Source organism: Alexandromys fortis, unplaced genomic scaffold (genome assembly GCF_014885135.2).
Source record: "Alexandromys fortis isolate MF-2015 unplaced genomic scaffold, M_Fortis_MF-2015_v1.1 scaffold_0, whole genome shotgun sequence".
Classification (NCBI taxonomy): Eukaryota; Metazoa; Chordata; class Mammalia; order Rodentia; family Cricetidae; genus Alexandromys; species Alexandromys fortis.
This window is the reverse complement of record NW_026067949.1, coordinates 20,870,430-20,887,094: the sequence shown is the minus strand read 5'-3', so window position 1 is coordinate 20,887,094 and position 16,665 is coordinate 20,870,430. Positions and strand designations below refer to the sequence as shown.

The 16,665-nt window shown below is 41.4% G+C and overlaps 1 protein-coding gene across 1 annotated transcript in view; it reads right to left on the bottom strand.

Moving 5' to 3' along the window:
- Window positions 1-16,665, bottom strand: part of Nwd2 (NACHT and WD repeat domain containing 2) — a 110,317-nt gene that overhangs the window by 44,411 nt on the left and 49,241 nt on the right. The window contains exon 3 of the mRNA XM_050149628.1: window positions 10,431-10,547. Within this exon, the coding sequence (XP_050005585.1) occupies window positions 10,431-10,547 (117 nt within the window). The remainder of the gene's footprint in view (window positions 1-10,430; window positions 10,548-16,665) is intronic.

The window sequence follows — 16,665 nt, the reverse complement described above, 5'->3', positions numbered from 1 at the left end:
CATCCAGATTCTAATGCTTTGGGCTTTTGTGATGCTTTGGGCTTTTGGACTGGAGTCATTCTGGTGGAGGGATTTCACAGGGGATGAACATGGGGGGTGGATTTCATAGATGGATGGAAGCACAGGGGGAAGCAACATGAAATATTTAATGAATTCAAGTGATAGATACATGTTAGGCAGAATGTGAGTACTTCTTATATTCTGAGGATTTTGTTCAAAGGATTTGTGAGATTAAAACTAACACAAGGCAGAGTTGATGTGTGGTCTGAGGACAGACAGGACAATGGTGAAACTTGTTCCAGATTCCTCACGTCACAGTGGGAGAATGCCACACAAGTGGGATTCTCCAGCTTAGGGATACCACAACTTGTTCAAGAAGTCGCTGGCATGCCAAGTACTTCTGTTTCTTACCAGGGGCATTCTCGCAAGATGAGAACTAAAGAGATTTCTTAGAAACTAATTATTTTGGTTATAAAGAGAAGAAGAAAACACCTTCCAAATTTAGTGAACGGAATTAGTCTCATGAGTACTAGAAACCGAAAGAAATCAAGGGTTAGGTTAAACTCTGAGGAGATTCACTCACATCTTCCTAAAAAAAGGGAACGCTTCACAGAGAAGCGGTCCTCAGCCCTCCACAGTCACCAGCTCGGGGAGGCAGTGCTCCCTATTTTGTTATATGAATATGCCACATGCATGACTTCACATCTGTCTATTTGAAAATTAAGTTAAGAAAATAGTTTCTTGAATCGCCATGGTACTTTATTGGGTGTAGAAGTTGAGTCCACAGGTGTGAATTGGGGTGTTTCTGTCTGCAGGGACTGTACAGAGCAAGCCCTGTGTCCACTCTCCCTTTGTCCATTCGTGTAGGTTGGACTCACCCGTCTGACTGGTGAAGTGGGAGAAAAAGGATGGACTGACTATGCCCTCAGCCATCCTCTCTCTGGGTCTGGCTGCTCACACAATGATCACTCAGCTCGCATCCCATACAGGGCATATTACAGGTTTCAGGTTGTGGGGAGCAGGAAGGGCTGAGGGGTTAGGATGGTTGTGGGGACATTCTACCTCTGTGCCTTAGTACTTTAGATTGGGGTGGGTTCTAAGCCACTTTCCACAACAGCTTTGTCATGGAAAAGGTGGCATTTTCATCTCCACCTCCCCGATTCCTGCATCTGTCTGAACTGATTCTGAATTTTTAGCTGGACAAGGAAGTGCCTGCTCTGAGCCCTTGGTTTCTGGGTTCCATCAAGACCAGGGGGACTGTCAATCTGAACTCATTTGCCAGATTTGATAAATAATGTTGAGAAAGTTCTGAATTCCATTTGCCAGGGCTCACTTTCCAGCTCCATCATGTACTCTCTGGAAACACTTGAGACATTTTAAAAATATACCTCTGAAAACTTCATTTATAAACTGGGGACAGGCTGGCAAAATGGCTCAGTGCATAAAGGCAGAGTTCCAAGGCTCATGGCCTGAGTTTGGTCCCCAGGACCAACATGGTGAGAGGAGAGAACCGCCTCCTGCAAGTTGTCCTCTGACCTCCATGTGTTCACTGTGGTATATGCACACACACAAATAAATAAGACTAATACTTTTTCAAAAAGAACCTGAATTTGAATGATCCTCTTAGAAAAATCTGAAACAGGAAAACAGGGCAAGTTCTCCAACAGGAAAAGGACCATGTTTTAGAGGTTCCCGAGGTGGAGTGCAAGTTCCCATAACTAAACGTCCTCTGGAAGTCGAGGAACTTCAAATTCAGCTCACTACAGTGGATGCATGCTTCTCAGACAGTTCAGGCTTTATTCTCAGGGATAAAGCACAGAAATACACAAGCCCTTCTGAGAATTCACAAGCCCTCACGGGACCGCGATAAGCACACACGGAGCTCCGGCGTTAGTCTGGGTAGCCTCTCGATCAGCGGCGAGAAAGCCGGGAGCTGTATCTGGAAACACAACACTTGAAGACTGACACTTGCGCATTTTGTGTATGTTCCTTTGAGTCATTCATTAAGCGAAATAAATATGGCAAGTGCATCAGATGTGTGCAAGGGCATCAGAGTCCCTGGACGTGGAGTTACACGTGGCTATTAGCTGCCTGCTATGTGCCAGGAACCAAGCCTGGATCCTCTGTAAGAACAGTGAGTGCTTTTAACTGATTGGCCTTCTCCCCAGTCCCTCTTCTCTTGTTTCATATTGACAATATGAAATACGGAGCGCTATATAACTGACTTAAAGACTAAGAGCACACAGGGAAAAAAATCTCTTTGCTAGCATTTTGGAAATGAAAGGAAGCTAAATCTTCAGAGCTATGCTTTGATGACTTTCCGTTTCTTTCCTTCACAAATATCAATTTATCAATATTTTCTTGAAGAAGAAAAAGAATTCTTCTTCTATAATTAACATTTATTTTTTCAGAAAAGTAGTTGCATCCTTTGGCTTAGAAACTTGCTCAGCATGGGGTTTTGTATGTACTTTCTAATTTCAAAGCTATCTTTACTACATGTTTCAAATTCTATATATTTGAGTTAGATAGATGATGCATGGCTGTTGGTATATGTGTTATTAATGTTATTTCTATTGTTTTGGCCAAGTAACCACTTTGCCTCCAATTTTTATTTAAATATTTATTTATTTACTTATTATGTATACAACATTCTGTTTGTGTGTATGCCTGCAGGCCAGAAGAGGGCACCAGACCTTATTACAGATGGTTGTGAGCCACCATGTGGTTGCTGGGAATTGAACTCAGGACCTTTGGAAGAGCAGGCAATGCTCCTAACCACTGAGCCATCTCTCCAGCCCCAACTTTGCCTCCAATTTTGCTCATATGGTTTTCTATATTTTGTTACATCTTTAATGATGTTTTATTATTATTAAACATTGTCTAGAATTCTTTCTAAAGGTATCTTAAAAATCACTTTTATAGCGTGCATGTGTGTGTGTGTGGTGTATACATGCCATGGATGTAGAGGTCAAAGACTATTTGTGGAAGTTGTTTCCTTCTTCTACCATGAGCCCTGGGACTGAACTCAGGTCAGCAGTCTTGGTAACGAGTGGCATTACCCACTGAGCCATCTTGATGGCCCCTCTAGGTATCTTTGTTTACTGCTTCTGACAACAGTGTTTTCCTCCACAGAATTAACTGCCAATGCTAGGTTTGGATTTTCATTTTGTTTATATTGTTTCTTCTTTTCCTTTTCTTTCTGCATAACATACGGTGTTTAGTCTCTGTACCATTGGCTTTGACATGCATGAGAAGCCAGTCTATCTATGTGAGTTATTAGTACACATGTCTCTGCTCAAAAATAGAAATCAAGGTACATTGACTCATAGACCTTCATATGTTGAAATTAATGCATCTTAATCCAGGGAAAACAAAAGTTGAGTGGAGACAAATTGAGAGGCAGCATTATAGCATGTAATTGTGTAAACCCTAGCCATAGGGTTTACTCCCTCTGTTCACGTCTTGAAGCAAATCTTATTAGTTGTATGCATTGACAAGAGTCAGGAATCTTCTTTTCCCCACAGTTATAACAGTGACTTGCTCATAAATTATTGGAATAAATGAATTTATCATCATATAAAGCATTCATAATACAGTCCAAATAAGTGTCTCATTCCCTCTTTTATGTTTATAAAAATCCTCAAAACTTCAAACATAAGAAGCAGGCCTTCCTTTTAAGCGAGGGAATCAGAGAAATTAAGGGTGCTTAGTTTTCATGCAGTGTTGAGGTAGAGATAATAAATGTATTAAGTAAAATGAGATATAAATGAAAAGCTATTTAGATGTACAATTATCCAGACAAAACTCACTTTAATTTAATCTGACAGTAGTTTTAAGATTCCATAGCTCCATTTTTTAGTGTATGTTATTTAATAATGGCATTCCTAATTGCCCTTCAAAAATGCATAGCATTCCAAGAAGCAGAAATGACCCGTTGATCTAAAATTTATATGCAATCTTTTTTTGGTACTTTGTGAATATAATACCAAGACTTACAATCTAGTTAACTATAAAAGGAAATTTTTAAAGTACAAAAACCTTATTATTGTAAGAATTTATTTCTTTACCCCAAGAAAACTTTTAATACATTCTTCTGCATGGCAGGGAAACTCAGAGGAACTTAATATATATTTTACATTTTATCTACTGGAGCAAAGAAGCAGATAAAACTTTATTTTTTCCATTCTTTTGTGATATCAAAAGTGGAACTGAATGAGATATATGGTGCCAGCAGAAACATGGGCCTGCTGGTGTCACCGTACTTCTGGATCATGAAGAAAAAGTGAGGAAAAGGAGACCCACTGTTTCTTTAATTTCCTGAGAAACTTTAGCAGACTTAATTAGAATAAGAGCAGGGTTGTACGCTGTGTTAGATAACATTCATAGCAACAGCCTTCTGTTGCTTTTGTTCCCAGGGACCCAGGCCCAAATAATCACACAGAAACTACATTAATTTACAACACTGCTTGGCCAATAGCTCAGGCATATTCCTGGGTAACTCTTATATCTTCAATCAATCCATTTCTGTTAAATAAACAAGTTAACAGTCTACTGGTCATATATTCAGAGATTAGAAAACAAATTGATTAAAAAAGTAAAGCTTAACTTATTGATTGCACTATCAAGTGTGTGTGTGTGTGTGTGTGTGAGTGTGTGTGTGTGTGTGTCTGTGCGCGCACGTGCACGCAGTCACTGGCCTTCGGTAAATTTGGGCTTCTGGGTTATTCTACTGTGCTGTGTAATGGGCATAAGGACAAAGCTATGTGTTACCAAGAACTTGAGTATGGCTTACACTGTATAGTGTCTGCCATTAAAGACAGATGGACTAAACTGGGATGTCCTCCGAATTTACACGGCAGCAGGGTCATACCAGATAATGTACTCATAACTTAGTAAAAACTAAAGTTAGCTTGAGCATTTTAGAGTCAGGCTTCAGCCTCATTATGGAGGAGACAGGTGTGATGACTAATAGACACCCTTTTAAAGCTTGTCTCAGCGGCTACGTCTGAAGAAAGCTGAGTCCACTACATCACTGAGACTACCGTAGTCAATTAAGATACAATTGCTTCCCTGCTGTTGGTTAATCAGGGTCACCTCTATCTTTATAATTGATTCAAGTTGGGAGCCAATTAATGGCTATTTTACCAGAATATAATCCAGACTCTTCCAAATGCTTATTCAGCTGCCTCTTTTAAGGCTGACAAAAATCTATGAGCCTGGTATAACTTTGGGGTCAGAAACTAATACTATTTAAAAGTTCAAAGTGCTTTGAACTGTTTGGAACCTATCTGCAGAGTGGCTGTGCAGGTGCCCAGGCTAGTTCACTGCATCTAGAAAGATGTGGAGTCACTTGCATTCCTACGGTTACATTGGTGCAACCAGTATGCTAGCTAAAGAAGCAAGAGGAAGATCAGAAAGATGAGAGGGACTTTATAGCATGTTGGCGTTTCTCTGGGCAGCTGTGATAAAAGGCTACCAAGTAAGAATGCCTCCTAAGCCCCACCCTGTAAAAGGAGACTGCTCTTTTGTTCCCAGGGACCCAAGCCCAAATAATCACACAGGAACTATATTAATTTACAACACTGCTTGGCCAATAGCTTAGGCATATTCCTGGATAACTCTTATATCTTCAATCAATCTATTTCTATGAATTTGTGTATTGCCATGAGGCTGTGGTTTACCAGGTAAAGTTCTCTGGCATCTGTCTCCTTGGGCAGCTACCTGGTGTCTCTCTGACTCTGCCTACTGCCCCCCCACCAGGTTTTTCCAATTGCAACTCATGCCATCACACATGCTTTGGTGTGATTTTAAGCATCTGTGATGATGGAACGGAGCTAGAGCTAATTCCCAAGGTATTAGCTTGGTTACCTTGACCCATCCTTAGGTCTTCTATCAGATTTAAATTCTCACTGATTATCTCTGTGAAATGTCTCATGCCTGCTTCTCTATTTCAGCTCTTTTCCCTTGCCTCAGGACATTAGTCATGTTCCCAGTTAGGACCCTCACCTTCAACTTTTCCACTATGCACATTCTTGTTGCAGTTTCCTTATGAGGTATGTTGGTTTGGAGGAGAAATGTCGCCATAGGTTCAGGCATTTGAGTTCTTAGTCCTTGGTAGGTGGCACTGTCAGGAGACGTTTAGGAGATGTGGCCTTGCTGGAGGAAATATGTCACTGGCAGTGGGCTTGGAGAGTTCATAGCTTCATCCTACTTCTGATTCACTCTCTCTGCTTCAGATTGCTGCTGAGGATGTGATCTCTCCGTTTCCCACTTCTGCTGCCTTGATGCCTGCCACTTGCTGCAATGCCTTCCTTCCTTCCTTCCTTCCTTCCTTCCTTCCTTCCTTCCTTCCTTCCTTCCTTCCTTCCTTCCTTCCTTCCTTCCTTCCTGATAGATTCTTATCCCTCTGGAACCTAAGCCCAATAAAGTCTTTCTTTTATAAGTTGCATTGATCATAGGGGTTTATCAGAGCAACACAAAAGCCGCTAGTACATGCGGAGTGTCCTGAAACAAGACATTTCTTGTCTCATGTCCCACAGTGCTCTGTATTCTGCCTCCATTCAGGAATTTCTGCTCTTTGGAGAATCAATATCTCCTTTCTTCTGCTCTAGATCTGGACTCGCTCTTAATCTTTTGAGTATCAATGTAAACTCTGGTTCCTCTGGGGAATCCTCTGAACTATGGAGTCAGAAGACATCTTTTTTCCCCTCTCTTTTCAACATAGCATTAGTGTAACACTGTATTACCCCACTAACTTCCTTGCATCTCTCGCTATACCTAGCCAGTGCTTAGGAGGACTTGAGTAGTTTGGTACCCACTTTTAGATCAGCGAGCTAACAGGGTCTTATGTATGCTCTAGTGAACACCATTGTGAAATGTGTTTGTTGAGAATAATATATAGACTTCTGGTTGCAAGGAGATACTGGGGCAGTGTGTAGGGGGTGGGGTGGGGCGTGTACAAGACATCCTTTCTGTGTTTTTTAAATTTGAATTTCTGGCATTATCTAGTACAGGATTTTGAAGCTTCTAAGTTTCTCTGCCCAGGGAAAATAGATTGAAATGTTCAAGTTAATTATGAAATGTAATAGTTGACTCAAATAATCTTAATAAAACCATGGACAGCACAGCTTCAGTTTCTACTAGAGAAAGGTATTATGTTTACTAGACTAGTGATTACTTTGTCTGAATCATTCAACTGTATGATAGAGGACACCATGAAGGAAGCTGAGACAGGACATTATGGTAAACTTCCTATAAATCTGTAGAGGAAGAAGCAGCAGATTGCTGGAAAATGAACGTGGGCTATAAAACTAAACAGAGTCTCATTAAACCGCTAGGAACTTGGAGTAGGAAGATGTGGGCTTTGGAATTAAAGGGACTTTAACTAGGGCTAGGAAATAGCTCAATGGATAACGTGCTTGCCTAGAAAACACGAAGTCTGGAATTTGAATATTCAGACCCCGTATAAATGCCAGGTGGGCTTGGAGACCCAGCTGTAATTCTGAGTTCAATTAAAAAATTATGTCTCAAAGACTTAGGTGGAGAGTGATCATGAGAGATTCATGGCATCGACCTTGTTCAGGCTTCCATGTGCACCAACATGCATTCCTACCTGCACACATGTTCCCATGTGTATCCGTACACATATACACACCAGACACACATAAAAACTGAAGAGACTAGGTTGTGGGAGCTGAAGAGATAGCGAAATTGGTAAAGTATTTGTTGTGCAACACTTTATGAGGACATGAATAATTCCCAGAAGCCCCACAAAGGCTGGGTGTCTTAGGGTCTCTATTGTGATAAATACAGTGCCTAAGAAACAACCAGGGGAGAAAAGGGTTTATTTTGTTTTACATTTCTAGGTAGCAATTCATCGGAACTCTAGCAGGGTAGGAATCTTGAGGCACGAACAAAAGCAGAAGCCAAGAAGGAGTGCCGCTACTGGCTTGCCCCTTTCTGACTTCCACAGGCAACAGGCATGCACGTGGTGCACATATATACATGCAAACCAAACACTCATACACATAAAATAAATAAATTTAAAAGAATACAGTGAATTTATATCTAGCAAAGTAATATCTATTGCATATGGTTTATAATTTTCAAATAGAGAGATAAGAATGAATGCTATCCCATTTACACTGTTTATTTATTTGTGTTTGTGTATCCTATAGCTTTCATGAGGGGGTTAGAGAATGTGATGGTTTGAAAGAAAATAGCCTCCATAGGCCCATAGGGAGTGGCACTTTTAGGAGATGTGGCCTTGTTGGAGTGGGTGTGGTCTTGTTGGAGGAAGTGTGTCACTGTGGAGGTGGGTTCATAAGCTCAAGCTACCCCCAGTGTGGCACACAGTTTCCTTCTGCTGCCTTCATAACAAGATGTAGAACTTTCAGCTACCTCTCCAACATCATACCTGCCTCTCAGAGAGAGTAGGTAAGGCCTCCCTTGGGGAGTCAGCAAAGTCTGGCATACCAAGTTGAGGACCAAACTCTCTCCCTGCTCCCGCCTGTATCAAGACTGAGCGAGGTATTGCACCATAGGGAATGGGCTCCAAAAAGCCAGTTCATGCATCTGGGATAATTCCTGGTCCCACTGCCGCACCCCCTCTACAGATCAAGCCATATAACAAGTAGTTTTAGTTTAGGCACAACACTCTAGTGTGTTATGAAATGGGTGAAATATCTGTTACTTTTGAATTCCCTAGGCTGGACTGAGACGGAGCTATTGAGAGCATGGCCGCTGAGTTGCCAAGAGGTATATACAATTGTAGGCTTCTCAAATCTAGCTTTCTGAGCATGAAAAAATTGGATCTAACCTGTGTTCTGGGATTTGCATTTCTCTCACACCTCCTCTGCTTTAGTGGCTTGTATTATCTCCTTTGTGGACAGTTGTTTTAGGTACTTTGCTTGTAGAAAATACTGTGACCAAGGACAACTTGGAGAAGAAAGGGTTTATTTTGCCTTATGGTTCCAGAGGGATGAGAACCCTCTATCATGGTGGGGAGTCATGGCAGCAAGTAGTAGTCATGGCAATAGGAGGAGGAAGCTCCTGGCCTACGTATTAACCACACACTGAAGCAGAGAAAGTCAAGTGGAAGCAGGCTAAGGCTGTGAACTCTTGAAGCTTGTTCATAGTACTGTATTTCCTCTGGCAAGGTCCACCTCCTAAGAGTCGTGTAACATCCCGAACAGCACTACCAGCTGGGGACCAAGGGAGCCCTTGAGGGTATTCCTAATTCAAACCACAGTGATTCATTTTTCCAAGACTTAGATCACTGTTTTTATACATCCATTCTGCCAACCTCTAAACCAGTTTTCTTTCCTTTGTAGTACTGTGACACTCTCCAAGGTCTGCATGTCCCTCCATGTCCTGGGCCAAATCCTGGGCACACACAGTAGGATCATTTCTTTACATCCTTCAACTTATTTCTTTGACTTTCTTTGTCACTCAGTAAAAGTGAAATATTTCTTTTAAATAAATTTTTCTTTCCAGAATTGGAAGTTCTCAATTATGTGTAACACTTTTTAAAATAAATTCCAAAGGCCTGGCAGCTGTCCCTCATCTGTACCATTTCAAAATATTCATTATTAATTTGTTCCCACTCTTCCAGGCACATGCCAAGACAAGATAAGCCTGGACAACCACTCCTTAGAGAGCCCTGACTTAGAATATTGGCCAGATTCTTTCCCACCCATGACACCCATACCATTTTCCTTTAATGACCACCTATCAATAAACATAGCAAATCTCCCCCTTGCTTGCATTCCCTTTCTTCTTTCCTTCATTGTGCTGATCACCACCTGAATTCTTATTTTATTGACTTACTTTGCTTGCTTCTTCCCACTTCTATCCACAGAAGAATGTAAGCTCCAAGAGAGTGAGGAAATATATTGCTTTTGCTCATTGCAAAGGTCGAATCAAGAGAAGATGGAGCCCCAAATGGCACTGCCACATGCTTAACCCTGGCATGTGCCCAACACAAAGAGCAGCCGATAGCACATGCAGACCTTGATGCAATTTATTATCCTTGGTAAAACCTTTTAATTGGTAAAATAGACATTTTAACTTTGGGGGAATAAAAAGATATGGTGATGTAGTAAATCAAACAGCTTGATGAGCAAAGCTACTGCAAGACAGAAAGCCATCCTTATTGCTAACTGCAAGTTGGAAAATTGCTCAACTCCAAGTCATTCCCACCCATTTACCATTTCAAAATATTCATTATTAATTTGTAATATGTCTTGTGAGAGCTGAAGAGATTTTTTTTTCTCTCACACGTGTGGGTAAGCAGAGGGTTACAATTCTTTAAAATAAATACGTAAGAAATCTTCCTCTTGGTACTTAAGAAAGCCCCTAGCCCGCACACACCAGCACATGCTGTCACATTCTTAGGATTTAGTAGAAAGCGTTAGTGTTTTTATACCCACAACAAAGCATGGACCTGCAGAAGTCTTCAGGCACTCCTCCAGCAGCTTCATGCGCATCTTCTGCAGCTCAGGGCTGTCCCATTCGTCTTCATCAACTCCCCAGTACAGATCTATGACCTGCAGACAAATGGGCGAAGCAGGATTAATTCCCCTGCAGGGAAATTAAATTTACCTGTGGGCTTCGTTCTCGCTCACAGCGTCAGGCTAATGTGACTTTCAACTTTCCTCTCCGCAGCGCGCTTTCCCTTCGTGGGGGACACCAATTTTCAAGGTCTATCTAAAGAGACCCGTTTTTATCCCACGGTGGCTTAGGAGCGAGCATTGTGATTTCTTATTTTGTTTCTGATTAAGGAATCACATGATCCCAGAGAAAAGGAAACGGTAAGTGTAGGAGGTTCTGGAGTGTAGGATTTAATTGCATTGAACTAGCAAAACCGAATGTATCTGGGATAAACTAAGCATATTACTCATGACAGATCACACTGTAAAATATTATCTACTGCATGTGCTAATATAAGAAAAGACACTGATCTGACATCAAACATTTACACTTCTTTAGAAAAGAGAAAGAAACCCAAAAATAACCTCCCTTCTGCTAATATCACGTGTTATACCAGAGGATACAATATTTTGGCTATGCCTGTTTTATCTACGAACAATTTGGCTTTCATCAATACATATTTGAAGAACCTTATTGGAAAATAGAAAGGTGTGCCTTACTGAGAGATGAGGATAATAGGGCCCTCTATCTCCTGACTTCAAACACTCCCCGGGAAGATTCTCTAAGTCTGTAAAAACTTTCAGAAGGCAGTTCTATGAAAAGATCCGTGCAGAGCCGCATGGGTTCATTCATTCCCTTTGCTCAGCACTATCTGCATAATGTAACTGCTTCCGCCCGAGCTTTGAAGGTTGCTGCTTTTCCTTCCCTAGTTTCCCACATCAGGAAAGAGAAGCTTCCTGTCTCCCTTGCAGTTTGGCTGGGCTTGGGTGAGAGGAGTCGGGAGTGCTCTGGGATGCAGGCAGATTCCAGGGACTCTGTGTGTATCTTGGTTCTCAGCTGTGGTTCCCACACAGCTGGTGTTTCTACTAGAGATCTGACTTGTTGAATCTGAGTTCTTGGATTGCCTAGTACACCCATAATAGTATCCTTAAAAAAATATTCCCATGAGGAAGTGGCGAGAGACTGCTCTGGAGAGAGAGCTGGCTCATTGGTGAAGAATACTTGCCATTGCTGTTCAATCATAAGGACCACAAAGTTAGGATCCCAGCATCAGTGATTGGTGGGCCACAGCTCTAGTTACAAAGCTCACACAGATAGACTGACAGACATTAAATCTTTAAAAAATAGTCCCACAGTTCATTCCAGGACTTCTAGCATATCTGAAACTCTCCACGCTGACTTGGGGGACTCTGCTACTTAAACTACATTATAACTACATAAACTACACAGTGTTGGGGGGGATATCTGGCAATGAAGTGATAACCTGACTGATCAATTGGAGAATTGATGTGGGATTCCCCTCTGTATTCTGTGAATACCATTGGTTAATAATGAAACTGTCTTGGGCCTGCTCAGGGAATAGAGGTAGGTGGGGAAAACTAAACTGAATGCTGGGAGAAAGAACAAGGAGTTAGAGAGAAGCCATGGAGCCTCTGCCAGAGACAGACATGTTGAAACCTTGCCAGTAGGCCATGAACCTTGTAGGAAAATATAAAATAATGGAGATGGGTTAATTCTAGATGTAAGAGGTAGCTAACAATAAATTTGAGTAATTGGCCATGCAGTGATTTAATTAATACAGTTTCTGTGTGGTTATTTTGGGAGTCTGGGTGGCCAGGAAATGAACAAGCAGAGGATAGCCGGGAACACACAAGCAGCCTCCTTACAATAGAGAATTTCTAGCTGTGGCTATTTAAAATTAAGATAAGCAAGCAGACATGTAGAGTTCAGTTTCTTATGGGCTCTCTGGCTCCTTGCAGTTGCTGACTCTTAGTCTGGATAGTAGAGAAATAGTATATGCCCCATTACCGAATTCCAGAGAACAGAGTTGTATGTCACTGAGTTTTAGGAGGGCACAGAAGGCATCTTTCAAGAAAATGGGATGGACAAGACTGTAAAGTAAGTACTCGGTAAATAATTTGACCACATTCCATTCGTGTGATTTAGAAAATGCCTCTTTTTTAGACATTTTAATTTCATTGCCATGAAACTGTTACAATATAAAAACTGTTACAGATAATATGTAAAAATATAAATGTTAAAACAGGACATTTTTATTTATTTTTAGAATTTATATATTGTATCATTTTGTGTTTGAGCGTTATGCTTGGATGTACGCTTGTGTATGACCTACTTGTCTGGTGCCCACTGAGATCAGAAGAAGGTGTTGGATTCCCTAGGATTGGAGTTAACAGTGAGCTGCCAATGTGGGTGATGGAAATTGAGCTTTAGTCCTCTGCAAGAACAACAAGTGTGCTTAGCTGTTGAGCCAACTCTCCAGCCTCTCAAACAGGGCATTTCCAGCCACCAGTCACTAGAGCATCAAAACACTCAAATTCATTGCTGAATTTGAATTTGAATGGTACTACTGATTGGGCTACATACAACATAGCAATCACACACAGACCATGCCTTCATCTTCTTAACCGACACTGGTTGGGCATGAAGTCATACACTGTAGAGTGACATTTCAGTGAACGTAGACCACAATAGAGATGGACATGCCAAGAAATAACTAGTAGGAAAACTCTCAAAAATTGTGACATGAGAAAGGGCAGCATTTTTAAATGGCACATAGGTCAAGGAATCACAAAGGAAATAAAAGCTTTAGACAAATGGAGATGAAGACATAACAGACTGAAGCACCAGGAAAAACACTGTGGCTAAGAAGAACTATATTAAAATTTTCTCTCTTTATTTATTGAAAATAGATTCTTTTCTCATTCAGTGCATCCCTTCCCTCCACTCTTCTCACTCCCCCACCTCCCAAATTAAGTTTCCCTTTGAAGATACTAGAAAAAGAAGAGCAAACGCTGTAACCAAACAGACAATGAAAACAACCAGAAAGGGGGAAGTAATGGCTCATCATGGAAATTTATGAACCAGAAAAATGTAGGGAATCAACAAAATAAAGCGTTATTGAAAAGGCTAAAAGAATAAAATTTTAGTGAAAATGACAATGGTGCTGAAGGAAGGAGACTCCAAACCCTAATGCCAGGAGTGAAATGTTATTATTGTCTACCCTAAACGAATAGCCAGTACAAAGGAATATGCTAGAAACAACCAACTGCGTGACAATAAGTTAGAACTGAGATGAAATGAGAAAATTGCTAAGGAGATACAAATTAGTGGAGCCGACTCCAGATTACACAGTACATACACATCTTAAGAGGATATCAAATGTGACCCCAGCTAAGACTCCTAGCACTGTGGATAGGTAGCCTGAACCGGTCATCTCCTGGAATCAGATAGCTGACTACCCTAAATTGTCATCAGAGAGCTTTTGTCCAGTCACTGATGGAAGCAGATGCAGAGATCCATAGCCAAGCTCCAGACCAAGTTCCAGGAATCCTGCTGAAGAGAGGAAGGAAGGATTGTACAACCAGGAGGGTCAAAACCATCGTAAGGGAACCCACAGGGACAATTAACCTGGGCTCTTTGGAGCTCACAGACACTGGATTGACAGCTAGGGAGCCTACACTGGACTGACCTAGGCCCTCTACATATTTCTAACAGTTGAATAGCTTGGTCTACCTGTGGGGTTCCTAGTAGTGAAAACAGGGTCTGTCCTTGACACGGTGGCAGGCTTTTGGGAACTATTCCTCGTTCTGGGTTGCCTTACCAAGCCTTAATATGAAGGGAAGAGCTTAGCTCTACCTCAACTTGATATGCCATGCTTTGTTGACTCTCATGGGAGACCTGTCCCTTTCTGAACAGAGGATTGGATTCTGGGATTCTGGGGGAGGGCAGAAGGAGGTGCGGGGAGGGAATGGGAAGAGAGGTAGAATGGGAAACTGTGGTTGGGATATAAACTAAGTGAATAAACTTAATTAAAAGAGAAAAATGAAGAGATCGAATAGTAAATAACGCATTAAGTGTTGCTGGAAGGCAATGCCTAGCTCCAGATGATATGCTGGTAATGCCTGTTGAACATTTATAGCAGAATTAATATCAGTTCTTCAGAAGTATTCCAAAGATTTGAAGGAGAAGGGCCCTTTCTTTTCTTTTTTAACTTTTAAAAAAGTTATTTAAAGAACATTTTTTATTTATTTTACATACCAACTGAACTTTCCCCTCCCTCTCTCCTCCCAGTTACCAAGCTTCAAACCTGCCCTTCCCTTTCCACTCTTCCTCCATTTCCATTCAGAAAGGGGCCGGACCTCCCATGGGCTTGAGCAAAGCATGGGACATCACGTTGAGGCAGGACAGAGCTCCTTCCCTTGTGTCAAGGCTGGGCAAGGTAATCCAGCAGGGACAACAGGCTCCCAAAAGCCAGCTAAGTACCAGAGGACAGGTCCTGATCTGACTGCTAGGAGCCTTACAGAGAGACCAAGAGACACAGCTGTCACACATTCAGAGGGCCTCGTTCAGTTCCATTGCGGGTCCCTAACTGTTGGGCCAGCATCCATGAGCTCCAACAGGCTCTGTGGGATTCCCCATCATGACTCTCCTGGCTCATACAATCCCTCCTCCTTTTCTTCAGCAGAACTCCTGGAGCTCAGCCCAATGCTTGGCTATGGATCTCTGTATTGGCTTCCATCGGTTACTGAAGAGAGTATCTCTGATGACAACTAGGGTAGTCACCAATCTGATTACGGTAGATGCCAGTTCAGGCACCCTCTCCACTACTGTTTTAAGTCTTAGCTGGGGTCACCCTTGTGGATTGCTGGGGTTTTCCCTAGTGCCAGGTTTCTTCTTGATCCCCAAGAGGTCTCTTTTGTTACTCTCCTCCTCTGTCCCATCTCCAGCCCGCCTCCTGCACCTATCCTGTCCAACCTGCTCGCTCCCTCAAACCCCCCTCCCTCCATTGCCCCTCCCCAATCCCAGTTTACCCAGGAGATCTCTTCAATGTCCCCATCCTAGGGAAACACATGAATCGAGAGAGCCCTTTCTAAGCACAGTGTGACTCAGGTACAAAGCTAAACAGAAAATCCTAAGGGAATATAGATTGATATTTTTTGATTAAAGGCAAAAATCCTCAACAGAAAATATCAGAAAGTTAAACTTTCAACATAGAAATTTGGCTATACAAGACAACCAAGAAAGGTTTGTTTGGAATCCAAGGGCGGTTAAAATGTTAGACAAATTGGCTAATGCAATATATTAAGAGAATAAAGAACATGATCATCTCAATAAAATTGACATGATCATCTTAATAGGCAGAGAAAAAATGACAAAATTGAACTACATTTCATGATAAAAATTCCTAAAAATGTAGAAACAGACTTTATCAACCAGGTAAAACACATTTGTGAAAACCTGACAGCCAACATTGAACTTAATGTAGAAAAACTGAAAGTTTTCCTCTTTAAAATGAAGAGAAGATGGTCACACTCACCGTGTCTGTTAAGCACTGTGTTGGAACATTTATTAGGATAATTAGGAAAGAAATAAAATACATACACATGACATATTTTTGTATAATAAAAGGCTGAGAAATCTGCTAAAATGTGAATGTGGCTATGGGTGTGGACATGCGTGGTATTTGTGTGGAGATTCAAGGACAAATCTGTGGAGTCTGTTCTCTCCTGCCTCCTCTAGGTGAGCTCCACAGACTAAAGGCTTGTTACCAAACTGGCCCAGCAAATGCTTTTACCTGTTGAGCCATCTGGCTGATGACTTGATTTATTTTTATAGGTACAGAAAATCACATGTGCGCATATGACACGGAAAACTTTCTAGGGGGTGGAGAGGACTGAAGGGAGGGATGAAGGGGAACATGGGAGTATATAGGGCAATATGTTCAAATACGTTATGTGAAAAAATAAAAAAACCAAATACATTATGTGGTTGTGTGACAATATCCTTAAGAAACTCAGTACTATGTACGTGCGTATACTCCAATGAAAACAACAACAGAGAACAAAGAAGTGAAAATAATAGCTTCATGAAGGAAGAAAATCATAAATCAAAACATCAAGACTACATAAAGAATGTTGATGGCTCCATAGAAACAGAAAAATAATAAAAGTAGGCAGAAAATCTGAATTGATATTCTTCAAAGAAGATATATAT